The sequence below is a fragment of the Varroa jacobsoni genome, unplaced genomic scaffold, assembly GCF_002532875.2.
Source record: "Varroa jacobsoni isolate VJ856 unplaced genomic scaffold, vjacob_1.0 scaffold_353, whole genome shotgun sequence".
In the NCBI taxonomy this organism is placed as follows: Eukaryota; Metazoa; Arthropoda; class Arachnida; order Mesostigmata; family Varroidae; genus Varroa; species Varroa jacobsoni.
Genome location: NW_019213255.1, coordinates 275658 through 302384, shown reverse-complemented (window position 1 = coordinate 302384; position 26727 = coordinate 275658). Strand labels below are relative to the sequence as shown.

The following is a 26727-nucleotide window of genomic DNA, read 5'->3' as shown; positions in this document are numbered from 1 at the left end:
CTATATGGAGTTGCTAGAAACTCTATATAAATTAATTAAGTAATGAGATCAGACCACAGAAACGGAAAAATGTTTTCGACTTCTGTTATCGCTTAAAGATAACAGAAAAAAACAAACAGAAGAAATAAGAATTTAGTGACAATTAAAAAAGAGCCATGACCAGTTAATGCGTTTGGTAAATAAATCACTGTGGCTATTTGCTATTGTTGGGTTGGTCGCGTTTCTAGAGAGACCGTAGGAAAGCGTTTACGTCATACATGACGAAAATAACAGGTTTTATTTTAGACTTCTGCCATGACAACTATCATCTACACAAACGACAAGTCACACGTACAAGTTTCGACGTGGTAGGATCAGTCTATTGTAGATCGTATTTGGTGAAGCTGCTTGTGTTTTCATTAATACGAAGCTCATCTAATCGCAAAGGGATTAGGTGCGGAACTAACGTCAGCTCAACGGAATACAGTTAGACGGTCGGTGTGCCCGGTGTAGACTTATGTTCCCGCAGTCCCATTTAAAAAACAAGGTAATATACATATGGAGTCTGCTTTAAGAGAGTAAACGCAACGTTCACATTGGTAAGAAAAAAAAAAAATTAAAAAGTGTTCAATGAACGATAGGAGGGGCTCGTTCAAAACGTATTAAAACTTATATCATCCATATTATCAGCACGCACTACAGATTTAGAAAAATTGACCTTCGACTAAATATTGCATGCACGACCAACAAACTATTCCCCATAAAACACACAAAAAACATTCCCTTTCCTTGCGATGTAGTAATGCGGTCCAGGTAATCTTATTTAGTATGATGCTACCGCTATTTCTCTTCGTTTTTGGAGGTTTCACGTACAAACATACAAAGGTAAATTGTTTTTCAAACTGTATTTCTATCTTTAGTGTACTACGAATGCTTATAATTCAAGTACAGGGCCAGGGCAGTTCGACAGTAACGAACAACGAACGGTGTGCTCAGTCAGTGAGTAACTTTAAGCAATTAGGGTCGTGGATGATCCATGCTTTGAGAAAAACGCGAGGGAAATTTACCCCTCACTCTGTTTGTGATAAGGCAGCTTACTATTTGAACGTATTCAGGTGTGTAAAGATTGTGGAAATTATATTAGATGAAACGGATAGCAAATAAGATAAATACGAACTAGAGCAATGTTATCACAGGGCGCGCGGGTGCTTTCCTTCGACATGGGCAGCCCGGCATGAAAATTGGTCATACAAAATTTATCTTTAAGGTGGTATTGTACGACAGACAAAATCGATCCCATCTAACAGTAAACGCGATATACCTAAAGCGAACGCTGGCAGTACCCATCTGCGTATACTATTGTCTCTATTGTCTACGTATACTATTGTTTGTTCTATATATAAATTCGCAGAGCAACGTATATATATTTCTTTGAAAGCCCCGCAAATAATTAAATTATAAAACAAAACTATTGCACGAAACGATAGGAAATGTGCATTCATCTGTTATTAAACATGCTTTATCATGCTCGAGCTTTGTTATGACGGGTATACTGTCAACGGATGGCTGCCAACGCCATACACTTTTCTCATGTTACTCATCAGAACGTATTCCCTGAAATTTCCGAAACGATCAGACAAGACGATTTGGATTTTTCAAAAATAATTTTGTACGATCTTCAACACACTATTTCTCCAGCACACACCTCGCTACCTATATAGACATATAATTTTTACGAAATCTCTTAATCTCCGTCTTGTCCTAACTTTTTATTCGTCCCAAGTTTGAAGTAAGAATCTGAGTCCGTGCTAGTTTCTTACTTCGGAAGTTTTAAAAAAACATTCGAAGGAAGTTTGACAGATGAGATCTACGAGAGATTGTTGAAACAACAGAAAGCCATCTAACAAACATATTAATTTTTTAACAGAATGCCTTGGAAACAAGGCAGCGGAGGAAAGACTAATTTTCTAAAAGACTAAATTAAGAAAATAAAAAATTGTATAGTTATTATTTAATCATTGGCCATTATAGTGTCTCATAACAAGTGATTAGTGATAATCGAGATCGTGACGTCGAGTTCGATGGCCACTGTGAAGCGTCCCTTGATACCTCAAGCAGCAGCTGTCGAAGTCAGTCTCGATGGTCCAAAAGATTCATTTGGTTCAATTTGTATTGCAATCACTTTTAAAGTTTTGTCTGGAATGTGGCATCACGTTTTGCCGATGATTCTCGTTCAGCGCATAGTGGAATAGTTTATTAGTAGATTAAAGCGTGTTCTCAAGAATCTAAAAGGGGAAGTAAGGAGAGTCTTGACGTCATCTGCACTCATTTTCCTCTGTCGTAGCAGCCTCATGGAAATGACTCGAGACAGGAAGACCAGGATTGAGTAATTCGTAAACAAAAATCTCAGCATTCAAAAAGCTTTCTACACAGCGGTCCACACTAGATAGCATATTGAAATGTCCATCCAAACCCGAATAATCTTAAAAAATCCGTAAGCCTTTAACTTAGGAATAAATTTGGAAACGTACTTTACAAGGCACTATGTTGTCCGGCATGTCAGGTAACGGAAATCCCAAATATCACCTATTGATATTATCTCGCTAATATATATCCAAATAGCTCTACTGCGTTAATTATATCGCCAAGTACTAGTTATTGCTGTTTGCCTAACTCGTTGTCCAGCGATCATTTCTTCTAAGCTTACCCAAATACGTATTGTACTGCATTTCAAGCCATAGCAGGGCTTCCAAGCAAACAGTCTCTTACTGCAGCGGCCTGCGTTACGAGGATTTTTGAAGGCACTCTAGCTTTGGTCTGTCTGTCCGAAAACGAAGTATCCGCATGTGCAGTTTCCTAACTGATTTGACAGTCCTTTTTCTCTTACAACCCTCTCATATACTCTGACCGCTGATAGAAACGAGCTGTAGTATTTTAGCAAATAAATAAATCTGCGGGCCCTCGGCCACGACTGCTCGGCTTGTGCAGTTACCCGATCTATTTAAGGAAAACGCTAGAATAAGGCCGCAGAATTTAATCCGCACTGGCCTTGCAAGTTTCGCTCACCTACTAACAACTCAGTAAAACAATGCTAACTCCGGAGCTAATCTCGTTTTTGGGGACACGTACTGCTTGTGTTCCAGTGTGCATGTATTTGCGTGTTATGAAGGTAACAAAAAGGGCTTAGAGCTTGGTTGTTTACACATACTGAGATACGACAGCCATGCAATTCAACCTCGACTCAACACATAGTTGAACTTGTGCGTATGCATTGGATAGAAAGGAATAGGTATTTGCTAACACGCATCAAGATTTCAATTATTGTGTAGTCCTAGTAATCTCTCAGCTTTTAAATTGGTAGTACTATAATTTAAAGTATCTGCCCAAATCTAATCACTCGCACACGTTTAATCCTTGAAGTCTCGAAGGCACTCGGTAACCTCAAAAGCCAAGTTAAACACTATAGCAAAAAACTACGTCAGTCAATCTGTCAGCGCACAACCTGAATAATTAAAACAACAGACGGCCTTCGGGTGGAATAACGTATTCCACACCCCTCTCTTTTTCTGTTTGTGGGTCTCCCCAGCGTTGTCTGTAGGCATCCACAAGAGATACAATGGATCGAAAGCCTTGACGAAGCAGAAAACACGATTCGCTGTTGACATTAACCTTTGGTATTATTCTGGAGCGTAACCTGCGGCCTTCGTCGCACGCCCGCCTTACTTTCCAAAAACTTGGCCCACGTGATAAAGGCGCTAGAGTGCCATTTATGTTATTGACCATATTGTTAGCCAGCCATATTGCCAGGCTGAAAAAACAAGGAGGTAAAACTGGCAAACTGATTCTGTAATGCTCGGTTGCAACTGCTTTTAGCAATTATATAGAAGAAGCCCCAAAAAGTATGAAGTTCGTGTAGTGACATTAGGTAAGGTTGGTCCAAAGCCTTGACAAGACGGATGATCGTCTCCGTGCCTTTTTTCTCGTACTGCCAGGACATAGGTGTTTATGTCCAAGTGACCCCCATAGAAACTTAAATGGTTAAGCTACCTGGTAAGGCAAAAAGTCAACAGAACTATAATATTAATTCTGTTGACTCGGTAAATTTGGCAAGCTTTTCTGTTTCCCGGCATGCTTGGAAACTATCTGAGTGTTCTTTTACCAGAAACGGAATATTTTCTGTTACCGCTGGCGGCAAAGCTACGGCCAAAGTCACCTGCGGAGTAAAAGTAGTTTCATAACGTTTGAAGAAAGCGATTTTATTTAAGCGATTGTAGTAACTGTGACAGCGGTCGGCATGAACATGGACCTTTCCAACTACTATAACCACAAATTAAGGGCTCTTTTTCGTTTTGAATGTAGTTAGTGGCTTTTCGTCGGAATATCTAAGAACACCCAAACCATAAAACATAATTATCTATCATTCGAAGGCACTGACTATAGCCCTTACACATGTCCAGCATCCTGTTCAGTGATCTAAAATTCTCCAAGCTAATATTTTTTACTACATAGTAAAGTTTCTGAAGATCGACTGTATCGACCTCAAAAACGATCTTCAAGGCACATTTTTTTTTTATAGCAAAATAAACAGCGTTTACTTTGAGGAGTCTCTATGAAAAACGACCTAAATAACGGCCAAAAGTGCGAAAACGAGACAGACCGATACTACATCATACACGTAGAAATATCGTTCTACATGTTGACCTTATGATCAATGAAAAATTCATGTTTTCAAATAGATTGCGACCTGCAATAGCTTCTATAAGATGCCACCCCGCAATACAGAGATCCCTGAAGTCCAAAGAGCAACGGAGCTCGTTGTTGTTGATCTTCTAGAGAGAATCGCCTAAAAAAGTTATATGTACAACATTATTTGAAATCTCAACGAGTCAGGAAAAGCTAAGAGTTGGACATCTAAGCGCATGTAGGAAATGTGTGCTAATTAAAAAAAACTATACAGTCCTACCACATCTAGGTAATAATCATAAAACCCATTTCAAATGAATCGCATTCTATTTAGATGTATGAAAAGTTACTTGATAAAGTGGAGTTCAGAAGTACTGGGTCATGAAGTTTATTTCCAATTCTAGATGCATGTCAATAAACACATTGTTAAGTCTCGTGACCTATTTTAAGCCGTTTCATAACATCTGCCAAGGTAGTTGGGTAACTTCTTTGCTCATATTTGTAATAAATTTTACGAATGAATAATCCTCCATTCGGCGCCGGCGTCCAAAAATGTCCTTTTTCAACGCACTATCAGTCTCTGATGGTTCACAGCTATTTGGTCATGCTCACGCCCAGTATTCCTACCTCGACTGTGTATTAACTTCAGCACCTCAATACTTTTCTTCTATAATTGTACGGAATCCCCGATGTTTAACAAGCCTAATGATACGGAATTAAGAGTAATTATTGAGTGTCAGACTTCGCGGAAACCGAGAGTGCGCCAATGAGGCGAACTGACGGCATACGAATGTTTGAGAACAAGTCAACTTGAAAAGGTCGAATGACTGTTGGATGTAATCAGAATGCAGTGGACTGCCGGCCTAGATTAAGACACGTTACTCCGCCAGGATGCCGTCAAAGGCTTTAGATGCATTTTTATTAGGCTAGGTGACAGTCTTGGAAGAACAGGTTGCCTGAAAATGGCTAAGTTGCTATTCTTTATAGACAAAAAAAACCGTATCGATAAGGCCGTTGAAATGTGTTTACTCCTTAACAACGATAGGGTGACAAAACCCGCACAATATGTTGACGGATAGCCTATAGTTGGTCCGGAGCTTATTGCGTACAAGCCACTGAAGCAGCCTTCGTTACTGTGGATCGTTGAACTAATTGTGATATCTAAAACATGTCTGTGACTATTTAGCACAACAGTTGACCTTTGTGTGATTACAGCCTAGAAGGTTTCGTTGTTATGGCGACTTGTCATTTGCAATCTATGTTGGATATCGGGCCCCAAAAAAAAGTTCGAGCCAGGGTTTGCCTAATATCTCTACATATGCATCACAATAGCTAGGGTCACGATGGATGTATTTATGGAGTATGTGTATAAATCTTGATTTTTCCAAAGTGCTATTTGTTGGATTCTTATGTTTTTTTTTTTTCTTGAATTATGGAATAATTATCTAATTATATAGGTATGATTAGCTATGTAATATTTGCTATTGTATTTGCTTACAAGTTCTGTTATGAAGGCCGTCTAAAAATTTGTGACCCCAAGAAAATGCAATGTTCCTGCAGCGTATTTCCTCACCCTTTTATTTTACTCGGTGTCATATAAAATAAAACGGAAAGTGTAGTAAGCTTAATAACATTAAGATACTAGTTAAGCTTACGCTGCATGCTTCTGTTAAATGATATAAAGCTATAGGCTGGTACAATCTTTTCAATGTAATACCCAGTACATAGGTGGCAGCGAGGAGAGACCCAACGCATACGTAGTCAGTATTTCAATACGTAATTATGTCATTAGGCAATTTAATTGAAATTCTTATTGGCTCAATGAGCTTTATAGACATTGCACATATGTAACAATATCAGCATTGACGAGGTGCTATTTCAGTGCGGCGAAGTTACGCTCCGATTTTGTTTGAGTAGAGAAGAAATTGGGTTAAATCAGTTAATGAGCAAAGTGTGTCATCGATATGAGTGACGCATTTCAAGATTACGGCATTATTACTATTTGCTGCATAAATCAAATGGTACTTTTTTTGTACCGAAAACAACGTTACACGTTTTATGACTGGCTTATCATTCTACGGTATTTCGTATTTATTGTGTAACTACTAACCTAAAACTACGAAAATAAAGAATAAATTAATTGCTATCGAAAGGTCCATTTATAACAAATGAATTGCTCCAGGTCTTTTTTATTTAGATACTTAAAGCCATTCAGACCTTACCCAAAATCACTACTAACGGTTTTCTCTACCGTTAGTATAGCTAGTTTTCGGCTTCGAACTTAGGCCACCTCACGTATCCCTAAAATTACTAGGCATAGAGATGCATTGCTATTGCGAAAAAGCATTTGCCTGCAAGACCTTTATTGATTTTTTAGCTTTAGATTGCTTATACATAAATATGTATGGGTATTTGGTCCATGAGATATCATGAGATGAGAGTTTCAGTTAGTGCAGCTTTATCGTCAAACGCCCCGTATAATTATTTTCGTTTTCAATGTAAAATCTAGAGACTTTATAACTAGATAAAAAAAAAAAAGAAATAAATAGGCACTAACGTTAGCAACACGTTAGAGGGTGCCTAAAAGTTTATTTAGGTTCGAATTCCCGTTATGATATCTCGATAGGAAGGGTTTGGTAGGGTATACTCGATGTACGATTCTACGAGCTCATACGCTTACCTAGTAGTACGCCTACCCTGGTGGTACGGTAATTCATTAACCAGTCGGTGCTACATACTAAGTTACCTGATTTCCGGAAAGTCTCCTTTTTTACTACCAACCGGCTTAGTCGCATGTTGAACAACAGTTGGTTCGGCTGCATCCACTGCCAGTTACGAACATTTAGGGTGGCAACACTTACCTCTTCACAGGGAATTGTCACCCTATACTCGCGAAAAACAAACTAAGGAAAAGTGCTTGTAAATATTGCCAAAGTAAGTTGCAGTCCTAATCAATGAGCGAGGCCCAAGGCTACAATTCGTTTTTTTTTTTTTTTCTATTGTATTCAATAGCCCGTATCAGGTAGACTACGATCGATCTTTCTCTGTGGTTCCCCCTGAAAAGCTTAATATCAGGGGTCCTAAACAGCGTTCGAAGTGTTAAACAATCGTGTGTTTTCGAGTTGTATGGAATTACTGCAAGAGCAAGGATCTTCATGCTGGCATATACTTATCCGATTTTACCAAATATGTTAAACGTACATTGTTCCTACAGAGCTTGATAAAGTACACAGGCATCTAACATGATTTAATTTTATCTTTTCATACAACTCGACAAGACTGTTAGCTTAATCATTCTGATCAGTGTTCATCATCAAATTTCAATAGTAACTAGATTATTGTTTTTTTTATGGGCCAAGACATAATGTGACATGTTCATTGTATGCATACATCACGCTCCTGATTTTTTATGTTTGTCATTTATGAGAAATCTTAACGAGTTTGGTAGCGTGAACTGCATGGGAATGTTCAGCAACACTAACCAAGCACGATATGAAAAATGGTACCTGAACGAATATCGGGCAAGTGAGAAAAGAAATATCGAACGTCTATAACGTAATAAATGCAGATTGTGTGCGTATATTTATTCTGTCAGACTAAATAACTCCAGAATAGCTTTATCATTTGTAATTCGCATGAGGTATTTCAAAGCCTACAGGTGGCCTAACCGGGCTGTAGGTCTGTTGCGGTAATCAGCGAAAAGTCGAATAGTGTACCATTCGACCTGCCGCATCAGACCATTCTTGATCTAAACGCCGTGTCCACTTCTTCAGTTTTGTGCACCTCTGTGCTGTTTTGGCAGTCATTCATCAAACGGTAAAATACACAGGAAACCTCATTCTCTTTTTAAGGGCAGATAGGTGTCCCTGTGTACGAAAAGGCGAAACTCCTTGAGCTATTCTAAGCACTGTAGAATTAAGCAGGAAAAGTTATGGGACATTCTACTGTCATGAACATATACATAAAAATGATATCTTATGCGAAACTGCACGTAAAAATTATCCCCTATTGACAAAATAGAATTAACGTGAGTTTAATTTTATAAATTCATGTTAGTACTTTTGAAGCCTCGGATTAGCAGTAGACCGTAATCACATTTTTCATAGTAAATATCATTATTGCTATTAGATCTTAATGAGAAATGTGGATGAAAAGAATTATAATACTCGCTTCTTTTTTTTTATAAGAGCTTACTGCGCGTTTAATGACAAATACACGTGTTAGGACCAATCACTCTGTATATAATGTTAATGTAAGCCTATTGTCGATATTTTATGAATACCTATTAGGAAATGCGGCTTATGCCTTCCACAGGCCTATTGATGACCGTTTGCGTATCTAACGAATCGGTGCAAAATGTTTCCTGTGTCAATTCACGATTATTTTAGAATACGTCTGCCAATATCTGTTCCTCTCACCTTGTTTTTTTTGTCTAATGGAATATGAAGTTTTATATATGGAAGGTCCGCCCAAGAACATAGTTTACACAGGCCTAAAATAATGCTCGAACAGTTCAAAGGATTCAAGGCCCATATTTGCTAGGTTATTGCATTCGAGATATAGCGCTTGTATAGAACGTAGCAACTTTGGAAAAATTAAACTTACCAATTCTACAGTAGCACGAACAGTTGTAAGCGAACAATAAAGCTACTGATGACGCCTTTCCAGTCTAGGCTTTGATAAAGATGGCTGTGTTACTTCAAAAGTACAGTATTGCCTGTTATTTCAGTCTGTATATATGTAAACGAAGAACGTTTATATATTCGTATAGTTGTTTTGACGGTCCTTGAAAAGGCTGCTTCCGAATATTTTTGGCTTGGCTTGGCTTGGACGACAATGAGCGCTGCAAGCAACAAATTTTAAAAACATCATATTCATACCAAGAAAAATGAAAAACTTCGCCCCCAGATTCCAACGTTGTGACACTTGTTAGGACTGGTCAACTCAGAACAGATACAGGGTAGTTAGTTACAACACGGACAAAATTTTTTACTGATATTGATCGAAGTTTCACTTTCATCTCGGTATGTATCTCATACACCATATACATTTACACCGTATTGTATAAATTATAATTCGATAACCAAGATAGAATAAAATGGTGACTAATACTGAAGGAAAGCAAAATAAAACAATACGAACTTTCGGTTTATTTACGGTACGATATTTGGCGAGTTTTTCTAAAAAATAGGAATTAAGGAACTAAGCAGTGTTTAGTGAGCATGCGTAGTGTTGAAGGCATTTGCGAGAAAGCGAGATGGATAAGCCTTTAGGACTGGCTATTCACAGCCGCCAAAAAATGCCACCCTGCGGTGCAATTCGAGAACGCGGTAGATCTTTATATAATCCTCCATCATAAAATGGTAGTGTAACATCTAAACGTCAGCAGCAACGAGAACAGCTGAACGATAAAATAGCACAAAACTGCTGGAAGATTATGAATGGCTGCTATTAGTATTAGTAAGTAGTACTTTACTTAATAAATGGTACCGTGGTTGATTAGAGAAGATCTTTCCATTTCTGGCCGTCCTCGGCTACCTGTCCATCGCAGTCAAAAAAATACGCCATGTATGTTACGTTCTTTACACAGTTGAAAAGTTTGAAAGTTAAAATTTAGAAGAAACTAAAATCTAAGGGCTGTCCTCTCTCCGAATAGCAAAACTCGGAAGAGTATAAAGAGGCATGTAGACGTTTGGGCCAACGGGAAGCTTGGGTTGCAGAATATATATGCCAGTTATGTATGTATTCTTCGGAATTCTGGTTATAAAATGACTACGAAAAAATTAAACACGCAGTGTTATTAAAATTGCATTTTCTAGGAAAATACCTCAAAAGAGATACACATGCAGTTAATTCAGCATCTAATGCGAGAAATTATAGCCAGGGAAAATTGTCTTCCACATGGTGGTTCAGTTTGAGTGGACGCAATTATTAAAAAAATAGCCAGACGAGGACCTACCCCAATAGAACCTTATAAATAGTAAAACAGGCACCCAGACAAGCTCATACATAAAATACGGTTACCACAGGTTGAATATATTTCTATATTACGACATATTAGTGAAGAATAGAATCGAGAAAAATACCTGTGCATAGCGGTCACTCCATATGGCGTGAAGTCTAGAAATCGGAATTCACTTACACAGTACCTGATAAATTGGATCACGTCCACAACATTACGCTACGTTCCCCATTGACGTACAGAGCACTGCTGCGGGCATCGCAAAGCATTTTTTTACGAAAACGACATCAATGTGAGGAACGCTCATGTTTACGGATGGGAATTGGAATCATCCGAAAGAGAGTCATCTATAACAGCGATGAGTTTAGCGGAAACGACTTTGTTGTTTAGCCATTGTATAGGTGCATTTCCAATTTTGGGATTGCACTTTTTTGAAATTATTCCATCATACGCGTTTCTTTTTCTGATTTAGTTACATAGACATTAGCCTGCCAGTAACAATGAAAGTAATAAAAGGCTACATAAGGCGCCTATGTATTTCGTACGTACTTGTATTGTTTGATTCGTTTCGGGTTTAGAATCACTTTCTATATAATTATTTTTTTCTCGTTCGGTTCGTTTTTGAATGCTGAGTAGATAGTCATGTGTGAACGGAAGCTTGTTTTTTGAAGTCTAATGTTAACAGTTGATGAAAGTTCGATATTAATCTTAGGCTTGTCTTGTAATTCCTCCATGAATACAAATGCTATGGTATCTATATAAAATGTAATACACAGCAGATGTATTTTACGGGTCAATTTGCCAAAGCGAAGTTGGAGCTGGTTTTATATATTTGAAAATCCTGCTGTTACAGCTACGGCTGATCCTTTCTTTTTAAACAATACGTTCCATTTTCTCGATGAACGTATTACTACGCTCATTTTTGTAATACTATATTGAAAAATACATAAATAGAACATGCTGATTTATTGAGATGATAGGAGCGAGGCCCCCAAGGCTTAGCCACATTTGTCCGTAGTTTGGTACAAATTAAATAATCGTCGTTGCTTGTTCTAGCACGCTCTATTCCGCTGCATGCTTGTATCATTCGCTGATGGTACCCATAGCATTTATCGATTTTTGTCGCCTGATATTTTTGGCACTCTTCGCTGGTCTATAGATGTTTTGCTTATTCTATTGCTATACGATTGCAAATATATTAACTTACTTCACTTTATCAATTGTGATAGAAATACGTTGAAATTTTTATTGCTGTTCTACCTCTTCTCCTCAGCGTAACTTGCGTAAAAAGATAAAATGTAAATGCGACGGCAACGTTTGTACGACATCTCTGCGTGTGTTAGATAGTTAATGAGACCACGCCAAACGACCATTGAAACTTCAACTCGACTTGATGGACCAATACTTCAATATACATATATAGTACATAATATAAATATAACATAATAGTACACACCTAAAGAGCAATCTCGTCTTTATTGTGAACTATATATATATATATATATATATATATATATATATATATATATATATGAACAAATATTTGCGTATCTGTCTAACTCAAAATTTGTACATTTGTACACATTGTACAAATTAAACACAAAGGTATCTTCTGTAGCCTACTGCATTAAAACGAATTTCTTGTTAAAGGATAGGGTAATAATTTGATAACAAGATTGCAAATAAATGTTTTCATACTCATTCTGGAGTAAAGTGACAATCAGTTGATATATAATTCGTAAAATTGTTTTGCGTAAATTTTTTTTTTAAATTTTAATAAGGGAATACGGCAAAGAAGGAAGAAGCGGATTCGCCCTTCCGCCGCAGAAAGAAAAGACGGCAGATAGAAGATGTTTCATTCCACAAGATGTTGTTGTATCGTTGAGATGCTCTCTTTTGCTCATTTCCGCTCTGGAACCGGTTCTTTCTCTCTGACTTACTACTTTGTGCTCGTTCAGATGTACTGACCTTAGCTCATTAGGTTGGGCAAAAGTGAATATATTCGAACTTGGCGTTGATCGCAACTTTTTTCGTTTAATCAACTGCAATCAGATATCAGCTGAGTATTTATAGCATTTATATTATTAAGTAAATTATTTTATAAGATATTCAGAAACAATCCACTACGCAATCATGCAGACCAGAGTTCCCTCTAAACGCTAGACCTCTTGCTGTCGGGCCTTGATTTGAAACTTAGTTTAATATTACCTCAAAGTGGAATAGCTAGTGGCAATAAGTTACCATTATTCCACTAGTCGCGAGCCAGCCTATCCAACTGTCGGCTTACCTCCTATTTCCTCGCACTAAGTCCCGAGCGGAGTCTTATCCGCAGCTTTTCCACTAAACCGGACTGTGTCTTGTTCTTGTAATATCTTCGTTGCTAGCAGGCTCTGTAGCCTGGTAGGGTCGAGCCGGTTTTTCCCTCCAACACTTTTCTTACAGTTACGGCCCCACTTATCCAACCACTCGTGCTGCATATGTATTCTATGGATCCTTTCATGGCTTTTTGGGACACAGCCGATGGATTTCTACCTTGCAATTCTCGTGCCACTACCTCGTCTACGGTTAAAGCTCTACATGAGGACAGGCAAGAAGCATGTGGGTCGCGTCGTCTCTTTTCAGCGGGCAGTGGATGCAGCTACTCAACCGCGAAACCACGTTAAAGTCATTAGAATACGCCTCCGTGGCCCGTTATGATGTGAGCCATGTAGAGATTCATTTTGCCTCCCGGTCTGTCAAGCCATTTCCTTATGCTTGGGGTCAGATCTCGTATTATTGCGCCGGAGTCTCGTGTGTAACGCTGTCCACTCTTTTTGCCGACAACTAGCTTTACTTTTTCTGCCTCTTTCGAGTCTACGGAGCTTTTCTCCTAGGATGTGCGTCTTTCGTGAGTCACCAGATCCCGAGGTGGGGTGCTTGCCAGGACGAGTGCATCATCTGTACTAACTATCCAATGTGCCTGAATTATTCTAAGCGGTGGACTTCACTGCGATCTTTTAAGCACGTTTTTCTTCGTCGCTGTCATCAGCCTGAAGCAGACCGATGACCCAAGTAAGGCGATCGACCCTACGATGGATATAACAGGCCTCCTGTGATGCGCTCGCTTATGCCCATGTCTGTTTGGAAGTATCCTAACAATATCATTGTCTGCCTTACAAACCTTGGTTATCACTTTATGTAGTCATTTCCTCTCAACCCTTTACTGAGATGTCTCGCACAGTACATACTCTTCACCACGGATTGAAAGGTTCAACCATGACTTGACCGAATAGTAACACACCTTTGCTCTTTTCCGGAGTCAGGTCGGGTTTGATGTTAGTTACCTCGCTGAAGGTTCCAGTTCGACTTTCGTCTCGGCTTTAACGACAAGTGCCGCTAGGTCAGCGGCATATGCTAAAGCGATTTTCGCATTTTACTCTTTAGTGATTTAGTGGTAAAATAATAATTTTTGCCGAAATGGTTGGGAACTAGTGAAATACAAATCAAACTCTATGAGTGTGAATTTTTTGGTTCTTTCGCCCATAGAGCGTAATGGTAATTTGCGCAGGTTGACCTCTATTATTTATTCGACAACTGTTTTTTTTTATTTTACTTATTTTTACTACCGAAAAAGTAAAATTGTGATTGTCGAAATTATTCATAATTGATAAGATATGAACCATATTTATTAATTGGCATATAAATCGTATTTATTAATGCAATGAATATTTTTCCGGGTCGTCGTTTTTTCTCACATAGAGGGGTGTATCGCTGGTTTGATTAATACGTGGAATGGTTGACATGTGGTTCATACTTTTCTGTTGGATAAATACTTTTTAGGAAATAAGGTTATTAAATTCATCAAATTTAATTAATTAATTAAAATACGCAGACAAGATAAATGCAGCAGGATATCGAGATTATAATGGAAGAGTTGGAATGGTTACACAAGTGTACGAGGCTTAAGTTAAATAAAGTTTAATATTGGCGTTTCTTGTACGGCCAATGTACAATTTTGGTATTTTGTCGAGTTTAGTTAGCTTTTTTTAGCAGTAGGATGCATGCAGTGCACTTATGTAAAGTCTCTATCAGAATAACTATAGCACTAAAGTAGATGGCATATGATTATTGTAACTGACTTTAAGAAGATCTTAACCTACAGTATTGTAGATCTGCGATCGAACAATAGTTTATGTTAACCTGGGTACAATACAAGTTAGAACACTTTTATAAGATAACGGCACAAGAAGGACAAACGTTGCTTACGTAGATTTATTGAATCAAATAAATGTAAATATCTGGCAGGATCGAATTTGTTTGCATTCGAACAGGTTGAAGTGCCACTGTAAAGGAGTAATGGGTTAGGTGAGAAGGAGTGATTGCAACGGGCTCTCTCTTGACGTATATGCGACCTATAGTTCACGTAAAATAACATGAACGAATCATGTTAGGTAAATTAGTCAATAGGAAAAAAGGCGCGGGGCAAAGCTTGCGGATCCGTCATATATGTATATATATCGTCTTTGAAAGGTTTTCCTTTACCCTCGTGGTTTTTTTAACACTTACTGCCATCCTCTTTCGCTTTTTACCGATGTGAAAAATCTCCCCACGCAGCTTATAATATTTGTTCGTTGTGCGGCGAGGATTTTCTAACTGGCAGGACTGTTCTAAAGTGGTTCATCAATTCCAAGATAAACAAAATTTTTAGCTTAAAAAATGCACTCTGTTCTGGTCGGTAATCTGAAGTCTGCGTAGGCATCGCGAGTCTGTGACACTGTCGAAAATTAGGAGTTTAGACGTCTGAAAAAATGGGTGAAGGGCACGCAGGACGCGGTTGCTAATTGCTTTTCAATATCTAGGCCTACATCAAGCAACCAATATAAATTTTTACGAATCATAACAAGAAAATGAGTTTATATCAAGTTGAGATACGCATGCACAAATTAACTTTCTAATTTCCTTCTGTAATTCTTTAGGCAAATTCCTTTTTATTAACAAAATAAAAATTTTAGGAGGCCATACTTAGCTTTCAAAATTGTTTTATAAACGATCTACGCATATAAAATGTACATAGGAGTATGTAAGAATACGACAAGCGGTTTTCAGCTATGGAAAAGTTTGTTATAGTTGCAAGTCTTATTATTACGAGAAATCAACCAAGTAATAATGAGAAGAGAACTTGTTTTTTCTTCATTATTTCGGTATTCCATTTTTAAACTACATATAAGATTAACTAAAAGTTACAGTTAAAAAAGGAATCCAGTAGAAAGTTTTAATTGTAGAAATATAATTATTTCTAATATAATTGAGTTGGTGTCTATTTGCCTCCCAATGTATAATAATGAGCGAAGTGACGTTAACCGGGGTGCACATAAATCTTTTTTTATATGAAAAAAAGTATTTGAGTTAAATGCTCTTCGTGTTCTGACCGAAATATCCCTCACGAATGTGGCTATTCAGTCTTCTATCCATTTACTGCGGTCATGACCCTGATTCGGCACCTAAACCGCTGACAAAGTGTTTAAAAAGATTTCCCCCTTAAATTCACAAAGTATTTTAATAATATTTTGTGAATTTGCAGTGTATATGGGTTTAGCCTTGTCGGTGTTTCATTCAAATACACCTTAACTAGAAAATAGAAGAAAATTAGCCTTGACCTAGTAGAGAAGACTTCCCAAGGACTTACAGAGTCTACAGAACGCCATTTTATAACCTCGTGTCTTTGCGTAACGATCGTGTATATCTTGTGGTGCCTGACTCCCTTCTAGAATATCAAATGATAAGACGTTGCCAAATTGAGATTTATTTTGTTTAGAATATTCTATTAAACAGTACAATGAACTTCCGTTGCAAGATTCCAGGAGAAGTGCGCATTTTTTTTTTACATTGGAGCAATTTTATGGATTGTAACGATCATAGTAAATGAAATAAAAAAAAATGAATTAGTGTCCAGTGGCTATTTTGGTTCATGTTCCAGTATAGTTTGCAGCGAAGTTCTGCATTAAAAAGATATTCTTAGTATGCTCATCTTGATTCAGTGTGATCTTTGGAGGGGAAGGGGACGGAATAAGCGTCACTCATTAAGGCGGAATAAGCGCGTTCACCTTTTAATCAAAGCCAATAGACTTAACAGAATATATGTAATGATATATTTATTCTCGCTGCATTACATCCAAGTGAAGTGCGAATTAAGCGTTTATGTTGAACCTTCAATTTTACAAGTATTATGCAATTTCCATTGCTGTCTGTGCAATGTTATCTCGCTTCCAAGATAACTTTTAACTTTAAGTGTGCGATTAGCATCACTTAAAAGCAAATGACGAATTCTGAATGGACTGTAACCGCCTTCGGTGTCCGTAGATCCAAGGAAGCTTAGAAACTTAGTCGCAGAGCACCTATTCGTATACTGGCCACACATAAGAGTGGTAAGTTTCACGTATAAGTTGGAACGGGCTTTGTTACACGTGTTGAAGAGCGCATCTGCAAATTCCTTGTCAAGGCCATAAACGATTTCTTGAAGCGCCGGCCCAGTTCCGCGATCATCATTCTAAAACAGAAGATTTGAATGGTATAGGTTGGTTCGTATCTCCGCTAGCGTTTTGTCATCGTCTCTTAAGGTAGGTATTGCAGATAGATGTAGACAAAGTTAGAAAAACTTACATAGAAAAAAACTTGAGTAATGGAGTATGTAATGAACATGCAGAAGTAAATGCCAAATCCTCTAATCACGAGGTTTAGCATAATCCTTTAGCATGTTTAAATTTGGGTTCGCTTAGCAAATTTACCAAAAAAGCGGATTGAAAATCATTATAGAAACACTGGGACTTCACGCTTCTGCATATACGGAAAAGATATATGCATTTCATTACGAGAAACGCCTTTTACGGTGCCTTTCTACTAGAAGCTCGGTTTGGCTAGTTCTGGTCATATCTTCCAAAATAAAGATGCATCAATGTGTATTTCCAAATCCACTAAAAATGCTAATTTTTTTCACTTTAAACTAGTCAAATTGTTCATATGAGGACAAGATCGAAGCTTAGTTAAACCTATTTTCATAATTCTAACTCCGTAACCAAACAAAACGCTAAGAAATATATGATTACGTCTGGACGTGACATGTGATCCTATAGTTCTCCGCCAAAGCGCCTCTTCTTATCTTCATTATTAATACCATTCACTAATTTCCAGTAACAAATAATCTGCCTGAGGGTTCAGTAAAGAAAAATCTACTTTATTTCATCCAGTTGAGGTTGCAGATATTTGGGTTTATCACCTCAAACGATGATACTTCACTACACTGGTGCTTAGTCTGTTTTACTTAACTAGAAGAATGATTGTTACCGTTTGATATTTTGAGACTGCCCCATTATGCATTATTGTTATAAAAAATTATACGAGCGCGATTTTCTGTTCTAAAAACAAAAACATATCTGAAGAAAAATCATGCAAATGCATTCGATATTTAACGCGTGAGCGCAATAAATATATAAAGAGGTTTCATGTAATAGTAAACGAAACTGATTACTGAAATTCTATGACTGAAATAGTCTTAAATGCTTAAGACTCGAAAAAAAATTAAAATAATTACTCCAAGGATGTCTTCGAATGGCTAGAGCATGTAAAACCAGTATGGGTCTAAGGTCCATTTCCTTTTACATCCAGTGATTAGTTCGTGGACTCCATATTACCACCTGCGACTTTCAAAACTTACAAAAAATTTACATTTCATTTACAGAATTATTTATTTAAACCTTTTCTACAGAAGCGTACTTTTAACTCAGAAATCAGAAAATGCATTTCAAGGATTTGTTAATCGACAATAAATGTTCTTATAGCTTTACGTACCCTAGTAGCATTGACGACTATGAAATCGGCCTGCTTTGGTGAACAAGTCATTTGGCACATGAGATTCTTGAAGGCGCGGTAACACCCAGGACAACGCTTTATTCCAATCACCTCTGCTGATCGCATTTCTTTCTTAAGTGTTTGAAACTGGCCGGCATCGCAGCAAAGCTGGTGGTCTTTAATCGATGGCGCTAGATCGTCGCAGAAATCCTATTTGCATACGTTCACACGTAACACAAAATTGCCGTGTGTTGCAGACAAAAAAAAATAGCTCTGTTGTTAGGAGCAGGCGAACGTGAGTGGGCTTGTGTTAAGGCAAAAACTACGAGTCCTGTGGCTGTCAGCACACGATATTTCGTGAAGACAAAACGTACCGTACACGGTCACATTCTTCTATTGTTGATGCTCGTAAACTCAGAAAATAAAAAGTACTTGTTTATCTTTTTTTAATAGGGTGGATACTATGCAAGGCCAGCGAACACTACCCATAATTGTTATGTTACTTTCCCCAGAGTAAATTTGGTCACCTTACTATACTAGAAGAATTACAGCTCAGTTATTTCTACGGGGTCTCCATTCGCTTATTGAAATCACCAAATTAATTAGTTACACTTTTTTTCCCGTATAGTTCTTCAATTAACTTAGTTCAGCTGACACGCCAATGCGTTCCAGTCGCTCTATTTACTTACATTTATTATAAGTCATAGCCCTGCTTCAAGTACTCCGTTATTTATTCCCTATCAGAAAATGTACGTGCTTCTATCGTCATCAATTGTATACAACGTTAGCATTGGTTAGACCTAAGAAAAAAAAATACGACTTTTAAAACTAAATAATATAAAGATGTGTAAATTTAAAGCGGGCAAGGTAACCGACATCAGTTGCTGTCAGTGGACAATTTGCATAAATCAAGCATACAGCCATTATACGGAATGGCTAAATATATACTTTACAGTTTTGATAATGATAGCAAAAAGGTTTAAACGAATTCTAATCAATGTTTCAAACTGGCCGCAAAAAATTTAAGTTTCCTTAGAAATCTGAAGTTTATATCATTACCCTCATGAACATCATGCTCACACAGACATATATTATTTACGGAGCGACGATGTGCTCTTGTGTCGCAGTGGCACAGTTGTGGTACAGAGGTGATTACAAGTTTGTTTATTTCATGAATATCGCCTTAGAATTCTAACCTATATACTTATGATGATTTAGAAAGCAAATCAGATATGTGTATGTTTGTGTAGTCACATTGCCAAAACACTATGATCAAGTACAAATATTTCTAAAGACTTTTAAACAGCTTTAGGTAATTGCATGTACAAACAATAGTACGGCGCCTCTGTAGCCTATGTTGACAAATACAACGCTGGAATAGTACAGGAACTCTTCGTTACTTTTCCAAATTACAATGAATTATTTGACAATTATATCACCTTCCCATATAAATTGTTGATTCAGTAGAGTAATATTTTAACATATTGTTGCATCTTGCTGAAAATCTCTACATATTTTTTCTATACATATAAATGGATACTTTTAAAGGACGCTAAAGGACCATGTTTTTTTTACGTTCCTACAAGTATACACAATACCAATTTTTTTAGGCAATACATTTCACCTGTATCCTCCAGTTTGACCTGATTCATTTTCAAATTACAACTATCGCCTTTGGCAAGTAGCAAAAGTTGCCAGTTGGTTCAGGCAACACTCGTTTCTAGATATGCCTTCCAAGCTATAGGACCATAAACGCTCGGTTTGAAACCACACATTTAAGCCAAAAAAAACATCAAAAGAAAGTGAGGAAAATCTACGTTACGTTTTTCACTACTGTTAGTACAAACAGAACTCGATCAAAATCGTTTTTAATGTGCTAAGTAAAAACAAAACAAGACAATGTTAGTTGTATGTGATCAGAATGTCTTATTTGCGCGTATAGCGTATTTGAACGAACGCACCAGAAACTCGTCCCAGAGGCCTGTCGGTAGCGTCTCACTCGGCGGCTGATCCACGGCGCACGGGATAGACTTATCAACGCTGCGATCAAAAAAGCAGTGTCCGGTGAATGCACAGCGTTGACTATGAACTGTGACTGTCAAAGTTGCCTGAGCAACTACTAGTAGAAATGACCCTTTCATTGATGCTTTGGCCATACTGTGCTCACCACAAATGTGGATAACGTTCACTGTTCTGCACGGACCGTTCTTCGCCGCACTAGCGTCTTCTTTCCTTTTATAACCAAAACGTTTTACACTACTTATTATATGTCTGTACGTATACATGTATATACTCATACCATTTCATTCGATTACAATTGTAACTGCTCGCTGTGGTTAATTTAGTACTCCAATATTATAATTTATGCAAATCAACTAGCGTCTTTGTCGCAATGGTAAAAAAACTTAAGTTAGCTTTCTATTTATTTTAAACAATTATGATTCAGAAGCGGACCATTGAGTCAGTGCAGTCTTTTCAAACGTATCCGTTCAAATGGCAACGACTGGGTCTAGGGTTTGTTATGAGTATCTTCCATAGTCACGCCCGCAGTTTGATAATATACGCTCGCCTCCTTACCCCAACTCACAACAGTTGAATGTAGCTTTTCTGAGTGGGGAAAACTGTTACCATCTGTGCAAGCGGCGAAGAGATGTACTGCAGTCTGTCCATGATGGCGGCGATAGACCAGTAGGAAAAATGACAAGATCGTCTGCTATCTACACAAAATACCAGGCAAGTCGTTGCGCCGCTAACTTTTAGACGAATTGCGCAGTCTTTTTAAGTGACTTTCGTGCAAACGCCAACAATCTACAGCAGCGACCAAATTATGGGATACTTCCAAAGAGCAATCGGCTGAAAATTTCAGGGAACAACTGCCCAAAGAATGAAGTGGCATCAAGTATACACTCGCACGCGATAATGATGCTGTTGTGTCAGAAAGCTGACCGAGTCGCTTGGACTTCTTTCTGTTTTAGCTAAATTGTTGAAGTAGTTTGTTATCGATTGGACACTGCTGCCGCCAAACTAGCGACTAGCAGTACATTCAAGTCAAATCTGCACGCTAGACAAACCGCAGATAATAATATGGACAACGATTTAAACAGTAATTTTGTTAATGTAGGGCATAAACAACAGACAGGTATTTGCGATGGCCATGATATATCTTACTGTAAATTAAATCATTTTCATGAGCCGGCTTTCTCTACGGTGACAATGAAAGTTGATTCGTACAAATAATCGAATGAGGTTTAACTCTAAACATTTTTGTTTCATTTACTTTTGACTAAACCTACTTCATCTTGAAAGGACATCGATAATTTCGATGATATGCCACGTGTACTTCAATTCACACATACCAAGATGCGACACTGTATCTGTTTGATAATTTTCAGAACTAATCCTAATTGCGATTTTTCAGAAGTACCGGTCACCGAAGGAATTATTGCTAGTTTATTTAGCGGCAGAGAGCGAAAAAGCCTTCGTAGATGCCCGCAGTTTCTCCTATTCGAAGTATGCTTTGTACTGCAGTACCGGAACTTCCAAACTCGGATTTGTTTGGAAATTAACACGTTCACGAAAAAATCGGATCATTTAATGTGACGTGTGTGCTTCATCAGTTGGCGAAATGTCAGGATTGACGGATTACCACTACTTTGAGATCATTAAAAGCGCTAATCGCTAATGTATCTTTTTTGGTGTTTACTAGGGTTCAGCAGTAAAAGAGCGAAAAACAGTTGAACAGCGCGAAAGCAAAGGCTGTCTCAATGAAGACGCATCGAGCTCTACTTAGTGCGTGCCGCGCGCTCGGTACCAGTAAATGTATCAGTGCCAATACGGAGTCGGTTGTCACTGACTGAGAACTGACATCACTGATACATTTATTTTCTATTTTATTGATGTTAAGTGAAGATTGAGTAATTAAGAATGCCAAGTAGCAACAGAAAATAATTTCTGCGGCCAATATTAGAGGTAGCTTTGCAGGACCTTTAAGAAATTAGGCTGTATTTCTACTGACAGAATCCATGGACTTAGTGACAATAAGAAGAAAATCATACCGATTCCACAGATCGGCGTATCTTCGCTTTTCTTTCAAATGTGCATGCTCCGTTACGCGTCGTGGTTTACGTGCTCAATGCTGCAAGTATCAAACGGCCGCTGCACATAATATTGGAGTGCCCTAAGCCCAGCTTTTCCTGTGGAAACACAGCGTTAGAGTAACTCAGCCGACCTCTTATCGTCTATACATCCGGGTCCTCTTGATGCTTTGATAGCTGGTGTTCCTGTCCGAATGAAGGGAGACAGCTTTGTTAATAACCTCATTGTGGTCCGTGCGTGTTGTGTGCCTTCCTGGACGCTTAGTGCAATTCAAAGGGTAACAGCCATTCATTTCAATCTCTTCGTTGACTGTTAAGCAGGTGAATGCCGAATGCAACAACTATGCCTCGGTGGAAGTTTAACTCAGGCAGCCCAGTGTGTACTTTTAGCCGACTACCACTAAAAAGTTTTGTGCAGTTAAAAAGATAGCGATGTTTATTATCTAAAAACTAAACTCAATTAAATTTTTAAGACAAGAGTCGGTAGGTCGCTTGAACGGAATTGGTTACTTCTTTTAAACAAAGCTAAGAGAACAGCTAAAATATCCTAGCGAGCTTATCATCCATGGCGGTCGCTGTTCAATAAATTTTTTGTGGGAAACACATTTTTCGCTGTTCTATTTTGCCATACCAGTTTTGGTGCGTTCAGAAGATTTAGCATTATATCGAATTTTTAGTACATAAGCAGCGTTAACAATATATGTTAGTATGTCCGTATGATAGAAAGTGCGAGGCAGCAACAGAATTAGGCGTTTTCACGAGGAGTCACGGATCGAGTTTCAACAAAGTTAGCCTCGTAGGGATTATCCTAATCATATCCACATAAAAGCTCGTCTCAGCAATTCGAATGTTTCATTAATTCCCTTTCTTTTTTGGCGGTAATTTTTGAATGCATTTTCTTTTTCAATTAGTCAAAACATTCTGCATGCCTTTATGAAGATAGCTTCGACGCAATTGTTTTCCCTTACTGAGGAAGATAAACATCACAGCCTTTGTACATGCTACAGTGCGATATGCCACAACATTTCGAATGGGAACAGCAAAAGCGCCATTATTAAAAACAGTCGCAGAATATTTGCGTGCCATGTAACAGCTGTTAAAGCTTTTAGTCATATATTCCTCACGTGTTCTTCGAACGCTCACTCGAAGTATTAGAGTACTCGAGTTAAACTTGCACGTCTTTAAATATTTACACCTTTTGGAATAAGCAAGTGAAAACAAATATCTTTCGGTCAAGTCAATAGTAGTCCATTTTATAGTTTGCAAAGTACAGTTAATATTAGAGGTGAGCGTATGAGCCATATTTAACTTATCGACTGCATTGGTTAGCATCATGGATGACGACAAAAGGCTTTCCCAGTGCATCGAAATAACTATAATTACGTCGGGCTTACGCAAAGAAAAGTGAAATTGTTATTTCTGCGTAATATTGAGTTCACCATCTTTATTGTAATTTCAAAAGTTCATATTGTGTTGCATTGTCATCAAGTAGCTATTGCGTTTTGAGATTGTGCCGCTATCTTTCTCTTTTAAAATAAAATCCTTTCGGCTTTTCAATACTTAGAAAAATCGACTGGATTATGTGTATAATTAAATGTTTACATACATATATTTTAAATTTATTGGTTACTACTACTCTCTGCTACTACGCTGAACATACTTTTGTCTAAATAAGAAGTGGGTCGGATCCCCCTTAGGGATCTGCATAGTTTGAAGATACTTATCACCATTAGACGTAAACTAAAACTATAAGGGAAGAAGCTTCCAACTCTCATTTTAGAGAATATTGATCGTAGCCAACTAAAGCTCCATAGGCAAATACCATTTTTCAGCAAACATTTTCGTAGACTTTTTAGCTATAACTACATGGAAAGAGACAATTATAGTCAGATGTCCATGAATAGCTCCTAGTAATTACTGAAGTTTAAACCCCGATAGTTTAAGATAGGATTTAATTAGAGACCGACACGCAGTTTTTTTTTTAAACTGAACTAGCAGTTTAGGCAATGTGCTTCTGCAGTCTTTTAAAGCTCTTTTCACTTATCGTTTACTTCTGCTATATCGCGTACCGTAACGATTTTGTATCGCCAGTGCAATCCTAATTTCAGGAAACTGCTTAAAAATTGATATTTCAAATTTTAAAAAAAAAGTGAATTTTCTACGCTTTCTGTATTAGGCATTTCATCGAGGTAAAAGATTACTGAAACAGCTCGAGACATTTGCCTTGTTTATAGTAAGGGGCTAGCGGAGAAAGTATTCTGAAAAGTGGTTTGGCAGATTTAAAGATAATATTTTGGTTCTAAGGGATCCATCAACTCTAACCAACCGTCTCAGTTTAATGACGAGCATCTGAAGGCCTTTTTGAAAAAAGATGGCTGACAAATAATTCGATAATTAGCCGAAACGATCGGCAGAACCGTGGTTAACAACTTCAAGCCCCTTCGGTTTATACTGAAGGCTTGAACCTCATGAACCCTGTGGATCCAACAAACAATTGCAGTTTAGGGCTATATCTCAACATCTGTGTCAGTATCGAGCGTCACTCCGCCACACTAACCGATTGTTTGCGCAGATTTGTCGCCACCGATGGGAAGTGGTGCTTATATATCAGTATAACGGAAAAGGACAAAGTCAAGGCCTAGGCAAAAAAGATTGTGTACAGTGCAAGGACCTGATCCATTGGAATTGCTTCGCACAAGCTAGGCAGTTGATCTGGACATTTATTTCGGCCAGTTATACCAACCTAACCAACTTATTCCGGACAAAAGGCTCAATAAATAATCTTGCCTTCGACAATTCGAGGCCGCACACAGCAAACATCATTCAAATTGCCCTGTTGGACCTCGAATGACTGCTTCTGTTGGCTTCTCCATATTTTTCAGATCTTGCGCCGACAGGCTTTACGTTTTCCACTCACGGACCAATTATCTCTCTGGCTTTCAACACGGAGCAGCGACTTTAAACGTGGTTTGAAAATTCTGCAAAGCGAAGCTCGCTATCTGCTGGCAAGACGGCATTTGATGAAAAGACGAGAAAAATCGTGAATTATAACGGGGGATACATGGCATAACTTACTGCCACAGAAATAAAAAATGTAACGTTTTAAATTCAGCACGGAAACTTACTATCTCATTTAAATAAAAACTAAGTGTATGATATGACACCTTTAGCCTAGCTCGCTTGGTTGGTTATAAAGCACTATCTTTGATACGAGGATCACAGCACCTTGGGAAAAAATTCGCTTGTAGCTCTATTAAGCGACCTACCTTTTTACACAAAATCACTATCGTCAATCGACTTTTACCTTTCGTTAGAAGTCAGTGTGTGAACTCCGTTTAGAAACACGCTACCTCACTTCTGAGTTTTTGCCTCGGGAATAGGGCACTTCTGTGGTACCTCTGCAACCGACATTAAAAATCGTAATATGTCGCAGCCTCATCCAGAAAAAGATTAAGCCAGACGGAAATTGCCTTCCGTAGAAGAGATATCGACACTGACAAACTGAGTAAAATAAAACAAGGGAAAAATAATTTACACCACAGTACATTATTCTATTCAATTTAGAAGATTGATCTAGAAAACACATTATGATATGATTTCCTTTTCATTCTTTGAGGACGCGATATATATATAAGCAGTATTAGCATATATATAACAAATACATATAGAAAACAATTCAGTACATATGAGATGCCACCAACTCTGCGTTTCCGTCTGTCTGATCGGTTCAGTTTTTTATATTTTAACTATAATGACTAGACAAAATAGGATTCCAATAGTCAGATATAACCCTTTACTAAGTCGTATATTACGAGGGTTACGTTACAGACGAACAGTTGTTATCCCTTTGTTATGTTTTGGTCTATTTTTCTGATTGTTATTGTAACGTTGGAAAAATCTGTTTTACTGCAAAAAAAAATTACTACAACAGTAATGTGTCGCCTGTATGGTATCTATGACAGATAAACAATGTTATCAGAAGCACTGCGCTACGCGAGTATGACAAATTGACATGCTGCCTTGCATAGTTTAAAAATCCCTGTTATCCAGTTATCTTGATACCCACATGGAGTCAGTTATGCTTAAAAAAACACGCTTTTTTTGTCTAATTTATAAACATACACACAAATAGTGCTTTCGGTGCGACCGATGGCACTACGTGTGTGCAATTATTAAATTCGCGTT

At 37.9% G+C, this 26727-nt stretch overlaps 1 protein-coding gene and 1 long non-coding RNA gene across 5 annotated transcripts; one reads left to right on the top strand and one right to left on the bottom strand.

Moving 5' to 3' along the window:
• Positions 1–16383: 16383 nt before the first annotated feature.
• LOC111259625 (NPC intracellular cholesterol transporter 1) lies at positions 16384–21017 on the bottom strand. Of its 3 annotated transcripts, none has more exons than XM_086967971.1 (4): positions 20903–21017; positions 20410–20680; positions 18449–18658; positions 16384–17150 (listed from the first exon to the last, which is right to left on the bottom strand). In XM_086967971.1, exons 2-4 carry the CDS (start codon positions 20602–20604, stop codon positions 16800–16802), a joined length of 756 nt encoding a protein of 251 aa, XP_086824097.1. In that variant the 5' UTR covers positions 20605–20680; positions 20903–21017; the 3' UTR covers positions 16384–16799. The 3 variants fall into 3 exon arrangements, with proteins under 3 accessions (XP_086824097.1, XP_086824098.1, XP_022687514.2); XM_086967972.1 differs by lacking the exon at positions 20903–21017 and adding an exon at positions 20748–20896 and having other exon boundaries at positions 20410–20488; XM_022831779.2 differs by lacking the exon at positions 20903–21017 and having other exon boundaries at positions 20410–20896.
• A 1486-nt stretch (positions 21018–22503) lies between these two features.
• LOC111259628 (uncharacterized) lies at positions 22504–25711 on the top strand. Of its 2 annotated transcripts, none has more exons than XR_015310682.1 (2): positions 22504–22918; positions 25425–25711. It is a non-coding gene; the product is annotated as an uncharacterized LOC111259628 (long non-coding RNA). The 2 variants fall into 2 exon arrangements; XR_002679745.2 differs by lacking the exon at positions 22504–22918 and adding an exon at positions 23175–23827.
• The last annotated feature ends 1016 nt before the right edge of the window (positions 25712–26727 follow it).

What these genes read in the sequence shown, in the direction of transcription:
- LOC111259625 (XM_022831779.2), bottom strand. Translation starts at nt 20,745, where the DNA reads ATGAGTATATACATGTATACGTACAGACATATAATAAGTAGTGTAAAA. An exon ending in GCCTCTGGGACGAGTTTCTG is followed by an intron (nt 18,659 to 20,409) that starts GTGCGTTCGTTC and finishes GTATGCAAATAG; the next exon opens with GATTTCTGCGACGATCTAGC. An exon ending in TAGTCGTCAATGCTACTAGG is followed by an intron (nt 17,151 to 18,448) that starts GTACGTAAAGCT and finishes CTTCTGTTTTAG; the next exon opens with AATGATGATCGCGGAACTGG.